Here is a 13,371-nt window from a genome sequence, read left to right on the forward strand (position 1 = left end):
CCGTCTTGCCAGAGCATCCCTTCCATAAATTATGGCAATTAATTTCCCGGGTTCCTGCCTGGGCTAACAACCTTCGCTCTAAATTGGGGGCAATCCTAGTGCGAATTCTAGACCATATTTACGACATGGTCAAAATGGTTGATTACACTACTCGACAAAACAAAACTTGTGTCAAGGGATTGACGATATCTCATCGGTTCCTCAGAGAAAAGGCATCCCCGAATCCGATGCAATCGACAGAATTTGATTTTATGTCCACGCGGACTGACAAGAAGCTGGTAAATTTTTTAACATAAAAAAATCGAACAATTTAAAAAAAACTTGCGTCTCCTCCCAACTATATGAGCCATCTACAAAAATATGGAGGCGCCTGGTGCATAGCCATTTCTTTTAAGCACAACGGAAACAACCAATACAAATGTATAAAAAAGTTGTCAAGTTCGGGGGGTCCACAGCTAGCATTTTTTGTACGATTATAAAAATAAATATTAAAAGTTTAAAATTAAAATATTTGAAAAACATTTTTTTTTAATATATTTGTTTACTAAAATTTTATGTTTCTCAAAGGTCTATGGGTACTTCGGGATGTCCATGGTCATCCAAGGACTCCCTGGAGTTAAGATCTACGAGTCTATCGCCGTAACAAGCAAGAGGTCGTCGGATTTTGACCCCGGATCATGTGCGTATAGCATCAGTGGATATGGTAGACTACTATATGAATGTAATGGGATGTCCATGGTCATCCAAGGACTCCCTGGAGTTAAGATCTACGAGTCTACCGCCGTAACAAGCAAGAGGTCGTCGGATTTTGACCCCGGATCATGTGCGTATAGCACCAGTGGATATGGTAGACTACTATATGAATATAATGGGATGTCCATGGTCATCCAAGGACTCCCTGGAGTTAAGATCTACGAGTCTAGCGCCGTAACAAGCAAGAGGTCGTCGGATTTTGACCCCGGATCATGTGCGTATAGCACCAGTGGATATGGTAGACTACTATATGAATGTAATGGGATGTCCATGGTCATCCAAGGACTCCCTGGAGTTAAGATCTACGAGTCTACCGCCGTAACAAACAAGAGGTCATCGGCTTTTGACCCCGGATCATGTGCGTATAGCAGCAGTGGATATGGTAGACTACTATATGAATGTAATGGGATGTACATGGTCATCTAAGGACTCCCTGGAGTTAAGATCTACGAGTCTAGCGCCGTAACAAGCAAGAGGTCGTCGGATTTTGACCCCGGATCATGTGCGTATAGCACCAGTGGATATGGTAGACTACTATATGAATGTAATGGGATGTCCATGGTCATCCAAGGACTCCCTGGAGTTAAGATCTACGAGTCTACCGCCGTAACAAGCAAGAGGTCGTCGGATTTTGACCCCGGATCATGTGCGTATAGCATCAGTGGATATGGTAGACTACTATATGAATATAATGGGATGTCCATGGTCATCCAAGGACTCCCTGGAGTTAAGATCTACGAGTCTAGCGCCGTAACAAGCAAGAGGTCGTCGGATTTTGACCCCGGATCATGTGCGTATAGCACCAGTGGATATGGTAGACTACTATATGAATGTAATGGGATGTACATGGTCATCTAAGCACTCCCTGGAGTTAAGATCTACGAGTCTACCGCCGTAACAAGCAAGAGGTCGTCGGATTTTGACCCCGGATTATGTGCGTATAGCATCAGTGGATATGGTAGACTACTATATGAATGTAATGGGATGTACATGGTCATCCAAGGACTCCCTGGAGTTAAGATCTACGAGTCTACCGCCGTAACAAGCAAGAGGTCGTCGGATTTTGACCCCGGATCATGTGCGTATAGCACCAGTGGATATGGTAGACTACTATATGAATGTAATGGGATGTCCATGGTCATCCAAGGACTCCCTGGAGTTAAGATCTACGAGTCTATCGCCGTAACAAGCAAGAGGTCGTCGGATTTTGACCCCGGATCATGTGCGTATAGCATCAGTGGATATGGTAGACTACTATATGAATGTAATGGAATGTCCATGGTCATCCAAGGACTCCCTGGAGTTAAGATCTACGAGTCTACCGCCGTAACAAGCAAGAGGTCGTCGGATTTTGACCCCGGATCATGTGCGTATAGCACCAGTGGATATGGTAGACTACTATATGAATATAATGGGATGTCCATGGTCATCCAAGGACTCCCTGGAGTTAAGATCTACGAGTCTAGCGCCGTAACAAGCAAGAGGTCGTCGGATTTTGACCCCGGATCATGTGCGTATAGCACCAGTGGATATGGTAGACTACTATATGAATGTAATGGGATGTCCATGGTCATCCAAGGACTTCCTGGAGTTAAGATCTACGAGTCTACCGCCGTAACAAGCAAGAGGTCGTCGTCTACCATATCCACTGGTGCTATACGCACATGATCCGGGGTCAAAATCCGACGACCTCTTGCTTGTTACGGCGGTAGACTCGTAGATCTTAACTCCAGGGAGTCCTTGGATGACCATGTACATCCCATTACATTCATATAGTAGTCTACCATATCCACTGGTGCTATAAGCACATGATCCGGGGTCAAAATCCGACGACCTCTTGCTTGTTACGGCGGTAGACTCGTAGATCTTAACTCCAGGGAGTCCTTGGATGACCATGGACATTCCATTACATTCATATAGTAGTCTACCATATCCACTGATGCTATACGCACATGATCCGGGGTCAAAATCCGACGACCTCTTGCTTGTTACGGCGATAGACTCGTAGATCTTAACTCCAGGGAGTCCTTGGATGACCATGGACATCCCATTACATTCATATAGTAGTCTACCATATCCACTGGTGCTATACGCACATGATCCGGGGTCAAAATCCGACGACCTCTTGCTTGTTACGGCGGTAGACTCGTAGATCTTAACTCCAGGGAGTCCTTGGATGACCATGTACATCCCATTACATTCATATAGTAGTCTACCATATCCACTGATGCTATACGCACATAATCCGGGGTCAAAATCCGACGACCTCTTGCTTGTTACGGCGGTAGACTCGTAGATCTTAACTCCAGGGAGTGCTTAGATGACCATGGACATCCCATTACATTCATATAGTAGTCTACCATATCCACTGGTGCTATACGCACATGATCCGGGGTCAAAATCCGACGACCTCTTGCTTGTTACGGCGCTAGACTCGTAGATCTTAACTCCAGGGAGTCCTTGGATGACCATGGACATCCCATTATATTCATATAGTAGTCTACCATATCCACTGATGCTATACGCACATGATCCGGGGTCAAAATCCGACGACCTCTTGCTTGTTACGGCGGTAGACTCGTAGATCTTAACTCCAGGGAGTCCTTGGATGACCATGTACATCCCATTACATTCATATAGTAGTCTACCATATCCACTGATGCTATACGCACATGATCCGGGGTCAAAATCCGACGACCTCTTGCTTGTTACGGCGGTAGACTCGTAGATCTTAACTCCAGGGAGTCCTTGGATGACCATGTACATCCCATTACATTCATATAGTAGTCTACCATATCCACTGATGCTATACGCACATGATCCGGGGTCAAAATCCGACGACCTCTTGCTTGTTACGGCGGTAGACTCGTAGATCTTAACTCCAGGGAGTCCTTGGATGACCATGTACATCCCATTACATTCATATAGTAGTCTACCATATCCACTGATGCTATACGCACATGATCCGGGGTCAAAATCCGACGACCTCTTGCTTGTTACGGCGGTAGACTCGTAGATCTTAACTCCAGGGAGTCCTTGGATGACCATGGACATCCCATTACATTCATATAGTAGTCTACCATATCCACTGATGCTATACGCACATGATCCGGGGTCAAAATCCGACGACCTCTTGCTTGTTACGGCGGTAGACTCGTAGATCTTAACTCCAGGGAGTCCTTGGATGACCATGGACATCCCATTACATTCATATAGTAGTCTACCATATCCACTGGTGCTATACGCACATGATCCGGGGTCAAAATCCGACGACCTCTTGCTTGTTACGGCGGTAGACTCGTAGATCTTAACTCCAGGGAGTCCTTGGATGACCATGGACATCCCGAAGTACCCATAGACCTTTGAGAAACATAAAATTTTAGTAAACAAATATATTAAAAAAAAATGTTTTTCAAATATTTTAATTTTAAACTTTTAATATTTATTTTTATAATCGTACAAAAAATGCTAGCTGTGGACCCCCCGAACTTGACAACTTTTTTATACATTTGTATTGGTTGTTTCCGTTGTGCTTAAAGGAAATGGCTATGCACCAGGCGCCTCCATATTTTTGTAGATGGCTCATATAGTTGGGAGGAGACGCAAGTTTTTTTTTAAATTGTTCGATTTTTTTATGTTAAAAAATTTACCAGCTTCTCGTCAGTCCGCGTGGACATAAAATCAAATTCTGTCGATTGCATCGGATTCGGGGATGCCTTTTCTCTGAGGAACCGATGAGATATCGTCAATCCCTTGACACAAGTTTTGTTTTGTCGAGTAGTGTTATAGGGCACTAGGTCTAGCTGGAAGCTTGAACAGGTGAAAATTTAGTGCCTTTTTGTTGTTTTGAAAGGATTTTTTTTCAGGGGTAACTGAGTTAAGTGTTGGGAGTGGATTACTGCGAAGGGTCGTTAAGGTTAAAATTTATTGCCCAATTTGGACTGTAAATCAATTTGTTTGACACTGTTTTGCTGTTTAGTGTTTTTAAGAAATTCTTAAAGAACTTGAAGCGAACTTCAAGCAAGCTCCCTGAAGTCAGTCCAACCCCCATTTAACCTCACTCTTGATTGACAGAAGCTCATATCCTTCAGACCTGTTTGGTTCACCGCACCATTTCATGGGTTGAGCGACGTCAATTTTACTCAGAGTCGCGGGTAACACACCGGCATTCTGTACGCCACATGCCGGTCAAACCAACCAAGGTTCGGAACTCATCCGTAACCGTTTTTTTTGCAACAAAAAGTTGAGCTGTCTGTCGGTTTTATGGCCAAAGGGAGGGAGGGCTTTAGCACATGTCCGCCCACCAAACCATACGGTGCGCGAAACTGGGGGTTGAACGTCAGACCCACCTTTTGGTGGGGAAGCTAGAATCGTTGTTTAAGGGCAAGTCATTCTTCTATTGTATGGTTTGTTGGATATCATGGTGAAAAAATAGTTGAATAATAAAAGAAGTGTTGTTATTCAATTCTTCAATTTTAAATGAAAATCATGCAAATGATTTTTTTGTAAATATTTAATCGAACAGTTTTTTTTAAATGGTTTGTAAATTGTTAATCGTACATGTTTATTTATTTCTAAACGGGATAAAATAGATTGAAAACTTTTTCCTTTAAATATTTTGAACTCTACTTCCTGAGAAATGAAAAATAAGAACATCCAAGATCGGCATTGAATTTTTCCGTGTATAATCTATGTTGTGTGGATCATTACAAATTAAACCTTATTAAGCTACACATTAAAAAAAATCATAGTAATACAACATTTCAGAAGGGGTACATCTTTTATGTCAGAAAAGTGTGTAATTTTACCATTGTTCTAAAGAATCTTAAAAGAGGTAATATTCAACCTTTGAAAATAACAGCTTCAAAATTTACACATTTTTTTACTTTGTAATAATGTTTTCAAAGTCACACAGTCACCTTCCATCGGATGAGGAAGTAAAATGTCGGTCCCGGCCTTGGTTGTTAGGCCGTTAAGTCATTCCAGGTGTAGGAGTCATCTCCATGCCATGAGTACAAACAACACACCAAACCAAGCCTACTCCGGTGGAATCGCTGGCGGCGGTTGGACTCACAATCCAAAGGTCGTCAGTTCAAACACTGGGGTGGAAGGTTCCTTGGAGTAAAAGAGGTTTGGGTGCTCTCCCCATTCAAGCCTTCGGACTCCTAGGTTCGAGCAGAAACTTGCAATAGAGACCACAAAAGACCCGGGGGTCGTTACTGTGGATGGTTTGATTTTTTTTTTTTGAGTCACAGTCACAGTATTGAAAACATTTGTATAATATGCATTGTTTTTTTTTATTGAACTCTAAATCTCTAGAAGGATGGAGAAAAAAACAATCTGCACCAAATTTGAACTTAAAGAATAGGTTTCATGCTGTTCAAAAATGATCGATTTAAAGCAAAATAAAACTATTCATGGAAAAGCAGACTATTTAATAAAATTATAAATTAACTGCAAAATTGCAATAACGTGAAAATGTTCAATTAGTTCAGTAAATTATTTTTTTCCACTAGTTAAAATTTAATGATCTACGCAGAAAAAAAATATGATGGTAATATTCATCAGAAATTGGTGAAACACAAATCCACAATTTTTTGTTATATTTCAAAATGAATTTTGATTTCTGAAATGTTAACATTTATTTGGATTTTTATTCAAATTTTCTAACAAAAGTGCGCCGTATTTTTATTTTGATTGAAAAAAAATAAAAATAAGTTTTTAAAGTTTTTGTTTTATTTCTTACAAAAATTCTGACAAAATATAATTTTTTTTTTAAAGCATGATTAATATCTACCTAATTTGGACAGTAAAAACTGTGTTAATTTTGAAAGGGTAAATTGTTCCTCTTTCATAAAGTAATATAACACCCATTTTTGTTAAAAAAATTATCACAGCGGAAAAGAAGTAAATTTACTCATTTTTAAAGGAAGAATTAAATTTTTCGGACCTTAGCCTTTTTGATTTTTTTTTAATTTTGTATTTTTTTATTCAGACTGAAACTTGTTGAGTGCCTTCCGTATGCCCAAAGAAGCCTTACAAAATGACATCTGAAAATTCTAAAATCTTTACAGTTTGAAGGAGTTTAGAATATCGAGTGTTCTACACTAAAAAAATCCATAAAATAGAAAAACATTTTTTTTGCTGATTTACAGAATAATGTTTTGTCACTACAAACTGATTTTCAAAGAAACTTGTTTTCTTTTTTATGTTTAAGAGGACATAATCTCATCAGAAAATTCTAGAAAAGGCAAAGAATCTTTGACCAAATTGCGATGAAAAAAGGATTTTCAAGATCAAATTCATTTTCTTGATTTATTTTATTTAATGTGAAATTAAACTTGCAATCTGAAAGTAAATAAATATATTGCAAAATTTTACACCTTTTCAAACATACTAACTATTCAAATGAGCAAAATATTCAATATTAGTCTTAATTCCAAAATTTTCAAAATATTTTTTTCAAAAAGATCATTCAATTTTCGTGTTTTTTTATTCTTTGTTTTTTAGAAACCAGAGGTTCAAAAACGCGAATATTAAAAAAAAAACTGCTTTTTTCTGGAAATTATTTTTTTCGCAAAAAAAGTAAATTTTAAAAACGACAAAAATTACATTACCTATTTTTTAATGATTCTCATCAAAACCTACAACTTTGCCGAAGGCACCAAAGCGATCAGAAAATTCCTTCATAAGTTACAGATTTTCGAATGTTTACGTACAATTTTTGTGTCAACATCTTTCCGGTTTTGGTGGACAATTGCTATATAACAACAACCAGAGCCATTATACAATCCATACTGACAGATTTCGATTGAATCTGAGCGTTTTGTGGAAAATAAATTCAAAGCAATAACTCAAGGTAAAAATCTGGACTTTAAGAAAAAGCCCAATTAACAATTTTATGTATGTTTTGCTTGTTGAATGTTTTCTAAATCGTTTATTGATTTTTTACAAAAAAACAAAAAAAAACTCCAGGATTTTTTCATAAAGGAATAAACATGATTTGAATTTTAAGTAAACAAACATAAAAAGAGGACTTCCGATTCTTTAATTACAATTATGAATTTGAATTATTTTTTGAAACATGAATAATCAAGATTCTTGATAGGTTTAAACAGTTTTTTTTATGTAAACCCAAATAAACATTTTGTTGCAATCATAAAATTTTTGGCGAGAATTTAAAAACGTTCACTTGATTTGTTAGGGTAGAGTAGTCATCAATGAGACACGGGGAACAATGATAAAATGGCTCTCACAAGTCGTACTTTCAACCAATCAGGCTCATATTTGGGGGAAAGGTGTGTCTACTGGATACACGTCTGCCATATTAGTGGCTTTGGTTATGGACGATCCCTTGAAAAGTAATTCATAAATGTTTGATTATGGGGTGTAAAAGTAAATTATGGACAAAAAATACTTTTTCGCTCGTAGACTGCCATTTACACCAAAACTTATATTTCTTCAAATTTCTTTCGACGTTCCATAGGGATTAAGTTGGGCTACAATGTCCTTTCATTAGATATGGCCAAAATTTAGAATATACCCAGAATCCAGGACTGTCTCATTGTTCCCCACTCATTTCAGCCCATGGGGAACAATGAGACACTTTAATTTTTCTTCAATAAACTTTTCAAAATCGATGGAAATCTTTCAAAACATGAATTAAAAGAGATTTTGGGCATATTTATAGAGTTTAAACTTCATTTAACCAAAAATACTAAGTTATTTGGTATTAATATATGGATTATACAAAATTTCAATACTTTTTAGTGTAACTATTGTTATTAAAAGTTTCATGTTGGCAAAATTGCTCTAAAATCTTCAAGGCAAGTCACCTGCAATGGAACAATACAAAAACATGATGTTTTGCTAGAAAAATGTTGATTTTCGTAGAGTGTCTCATTGTTCCCCAGCTGTCTCATTGTTCCTGCCAAGTGCGTCTACAATGAGACAGCTGAATAACTCTGGCTGTAGATGTCGGATCGATCTCATATTTTGGTCAATGTTAGAACACATTAAAAGAAAGAAAATGCAACAAAAAGCTCATTAAAACATGCTAATGAAAAAAATAGAAAAATCGTTGAAAGTTGAAAACCAAAAGTGTCTCATTGATGACTACCCTACCCTACAATCAGCCAGATCTTTCCGCTTGTGTTGTCTCTTCTAAACTAAACTACCCGAATCAATTGACAAACTTGCAGACTTGCTCACTTTTCAAAACCCATCAACTGTCCCATCGTCATCGTTTCCACAAAACTGTCTCGTCCGTTTGTTCTGTCCTGCTTGGCTGTAACGTGTGGTACGTGATTGAACTACAAGAACTCTTCTTGCACACTCACCTTTCCTCCCACCGTCAGCGAGTATCCCATGATGGCCGGTGCCTTCAGCTGCACCGGACAGACAAAGCCCAGGTCGTGCTTCAGCACGGCCGGTGGCGTATTCCGTGGAGGCGCCCTCGGCTTGGTGGTCTGCAGCGCCCCCGGCGGAATCGGCGTCGTCTCGGAGGAATTGTTCTGCGAGACGCACAACTCTTTGCCGTCCAGGGGGAACTTGGAGCACTCGAGGTTCTCCGGCCACTGGAAGTCGAACGTTCGCATGATCGATTCGCAGACACGGGCTGACTCGCAGAGCGATCGACAGGGTGGGATTGGGTAGCTGAGGATCGTGCAGACCGGGGCGTACAGGGAACAGAGGAAGAACTTGAGGTCCGGACTGCAGTCGATCTTGACGAGGGGGATGAACTGGTGAACCTCGAGGGCGGCCTCTTCCTGCTTGTGGTGGCCGAGCAGGTTCGGCATGATGGTCTTGTTGTACTGGATGTCCGTACAGAACGGGATTGTGATGGGTTCGCAGCGATTGTGGTGCTGGAACTCTTCCGGAACCAGCCCGGACGTTTCGGAGTAGGGGTCATGCTGGGGTAGCTGCTGCTGGTCCTGTATGGATAATCCGACATTTGCATAGCTCAACACCACCAACACAATGGAACTCCACTTTGCCATTTTGGGGGGTTCTTCACCGCTTCGTAGCTGCTTGTACTTCTTCACCCACGACGTTATTATCTTCTGCACTTGCTGTTTTCACTAGCTTCATTATACAAGGTGTGCACACCGACACGTACGCACACGATGCTCTGCGAATTACTTCATTTCACCGACACACAAAAGAGGCCAATAATCGAGGGGCCATAAACAATAACGCTCTTTTTGCATTCACTTCTTTCTCCTCTTCTGGGTACATCCACAAATCACCGAGACACTTCCACACGACTACATCAACTACCGACACTTCCTCTTCAATGCTCCTACAGAAACCTTCTCCTTCTCACCTCCTTCTTCCTTGCACCAATTCTGCACTGTGATGCGATTCTGTTCTCCTGAATCGCTTATGCTTCCCTTATTCTTCCCCTTCTCAAAACTCCAACTCCGTTAAGCCGTTTCGCACTTCTTCTCCACTCACAACTCCACTTCTACCTCCACCTTCTGCCGTCGCCAAAGCCAGAAAAGCCGGTCTCCGGCACTTTCTCCATCTCAACGCTTCAACGTTTTCTTCTGTTCTCCCCAACTCTCTTGGTCGTCGCTTGGTTACGACCGCAGCATCGCCACGCGATTGATCCAAATTCAGCCCCAACACAGCATCCACGCGCCGCGCTACCTTGACAACGGCGACGAACACTGCGGCGACTGTCAAAACGCGCAATAACTTGCAAATTTATCCCCCAACTCTCTCTAGTTCTGAGGCCTAGTCTGCTCCCCGTAAGGATACCCGAAACGCGCGCCCAAACAACCGACTTTACGACTCTACTTTTGGGATGAATAAACCGACCGAGCGTGGAGTTGGGACAGAATCGATCCTAGCGCGAACACGTCCGAAGTGCGACTGAATGGAAACGACGATTCGAAACCGGTGAGCCGAAGTTCCGATGGTAAACAAAACTGTTATACCGACATGTTTCTTTGCTGGGAGTATTGGTGTTGCGCGGGGTGTAAACAAGTGTGTCTGAATGATACTTACACAGCGCAAAGTAAGCAAGTGTTCGTGAAAGCACAGAGAGGAAACTGTTCGAAATGTGGAATATACGAAACGCAGACGATGGGTTGATCTAGACAAGTTTTGTAGACGCGAGAATGGCGAAAACGATGGCGCGTGTTTCCAGTGTGTAGACAGCGTCGTGGATGGAGAACAACGTAAACACAAGGTGCATGCACCTGAATGGGTTTAGACGCGAAACGGACGGATGTTGGCTGTTGGTTGTTGTAGAAGGGTTGTGCGTTTTATAAACATTGATGAATGAAATCGATTATTGAATGATGCTTTCGTTTTTAAGAAAAATAACTAGGCTTAGTGTTTTTTCACGCTAAAAAAAGGAAAATTTCACGTGGATCTTAATTTCACAACACCAAATTTCACGGAAATTTCACGGAACGTGAAAATAATTACAGTAACTCTGAAAATCTCATGTTAAAAGTACAGAAACTACTTTGTAAGCTTAATTACAGTATGTAAAAAAAGTATTTACACCCGTTGGGCACTATACACATTTTGTGATGAAACATGTAACAATTTAAAGTTTGACAGAAACCTAGTACTATGTTTTGTTCAGAAACTCATGCCGAACATTTTGCTACAAAAAGCTCATGAAAAGATGTTTTCTATAAAAAGTTATATATCAAATACTATTACAAAAATAAAAAAGGTGCAAAAAAAGTTTGTACACCTTTCGAAAAATTAACATAAATACCGTAAACTGGGGTCAATCGGGACACATGGGGCGAATTGGGACAGCAGTTTTAACCATGTTGGAGCACAATATTTTGATTTTTCTGGTTGGTTTCGGTTAGAACAGACTCAGGCCAACAAAATGTGTACATCCATTTCCAAATTTAAAAGCTCTAAGTGCTCTAAAAACTGCTGTCCCTATTCAGACTGTAGTCCCGATTCACCCCAGGTTACGGTAATGTTATTTGTTGACAAATCACCATAAATCCAGTCTCCCAACTCCAAATAGGCTTCCTTGACTGATTAAAAAAATAATTTGGATTGTATATAAAGTTTACTAACTACTTAGTATAAAAGTTTATATAACTCTGGAAATTTTATATAAAACTTATCTAAACTTAATTTTGCAAACTTTCAATTTAACTAAATGTCAATATATTACCATAAAATTGCTATTTAAACATTCTGGAGTGGGTATAACACCGTTTTGGGGGTCTTTGTATCGCTAGAATAGATTTTTCGTTGGAATTTCGTACCAACCCGGAATTACGTCGTCGGAAAATCCGCCGGCATCCGAACCGGTCCACAATTCACAAGTCAACCTATGTGGCATCGGAAAGGGCATACAATTTCCGATCTTTTGATACCCATACATCCAGGTTTTCTATAAAACCCACGTTTTTAAATACCTAGGCAAAAACGTTGTTATGGTTTCGTTTGAGCAACCTGCCAAAAATGTATGGAATTTCGTAATTTTTGTTCTCGTGGATCAAACTTACTTTTTGCCCAGGTATTTAACAACGTGGGTTTCATAGAAAACCTGGATGTATGGGTATTAAAAGATCGGAAATTTTATGCCCTTTCCCATGCCACATACGTTGACTTGTGAATCGTGGACCGGTTCGGATGCCGGCGGATTTCCTGACGACGTAATTCCGGGTTGGTACGAAATTCCAACGAAAAATCTATTCTATCCATACAAAGACCCCCAAAACGGTGTTATTACTACTCCAAAATGTATATTTAGCAATTCTATGGTAATATATTGACATTTAGTTAAATTGAAAGTTTGCAAAATTAAGTTTAGATAAGTTTTATATAGAATTTCCAGAGTTATATAAACTTTTATACTAAGTAGTTAGTAAACTTTATATTCAATCCAAATTTTTTTTTAATCAGTAAAGGAAGCCTATTTGGAGTTGGGATACTGGATTTATGGTGATTTGTCAACAAATAACATTATCTATTAGGATGGGTCATTTTTTTCGAAAGTGCTCGGATCCGGCTGAAATAAGGTCCATCTTGTAGAGGGTACCCATAGGGACTCTCATACCAAATTTGAGCTCATTTGGTTGAAAACTGGCTTGTCGCTCGGGGGTTGAAGTTTGCATGGAAATTCTTATGGGAAATGTGTGATTTTACTTCAAACGCTCCTACAAGCTAAGCGACAAACTTTAGTCCACACTTACACTAGGTAGCCGTGTCGGGGGTGGTCCAAGGAACATTTTTCTCTAAGGGTTCATGGTCATCCGTTCAACCCTGAGCTTGCGCAAAGCCGAAACATCCGGCGACGCCGGAATTCTTCGAAATCTCAGTTTTAACGGTCAACGCATGCTACAAACTATGACAGAAGCATCGTTTGAATGAATGGAAAACGCGACGCCAAACGTCAACTCACTGTTTGGAATCAAATGTAAGGGTTTGCGCTTTTCCAACAAAGTGTTTTTTTTTTTTCTTGAAAAATAAAATGGTTTTCAATAGGCAATTTGAAAATAAACATGGCCTCCGAACCCGAGTTCGTCGTTGAGCGGGTCGTTGCAAAGAGAACTCGGCGCTAAAAGGTCCAGTTTCAGATCAAGTGGAAGTGCTGCAAGGATTCTGAAAGCACCTGGGAACCGGAGG

At 40.1% G+C, this 13,371-nt stretch overlaps 1 protein-coding gene across 1 annotated transcript in view; it reads right to left on the reverse strand.

The window, feature by feature from the left end:
* Positions 1-10,678, reverse strand: part of LOC120414050 (frizzled-like) — a 46,317-nt gene extending 35,639 nt beyond the window's left edge. The window contains exon 1 of the mRNA XM_039575069.2: positions 9,093-10,678. Within this exon, the coding sequence (XP_039431003.1) occupies positions 9,093-9,752 (660 nt within the window). The 5' untranslated portion in view covers positions 9,753-10,678. The remainder of the gene's footprint in view (positions 1-9,092) is intronic.
* Positions 10,679-13,371: the final 2,693 nt, after the last annotated feature.

Source organism: Culex pipiens, chromosome 2 (assembly GCF_016801865.2).
Source record: "Culex pipiens pallens isolate TS chromosome 2, TS_CPP_V2, whole genome shotgun sequence".
Classification (NCBI taxonomy): Eukaryota; Metazoa; Arthropoda; class Insecta; order Diptera; family Culicidae; genus Culex; species Culex pipiens.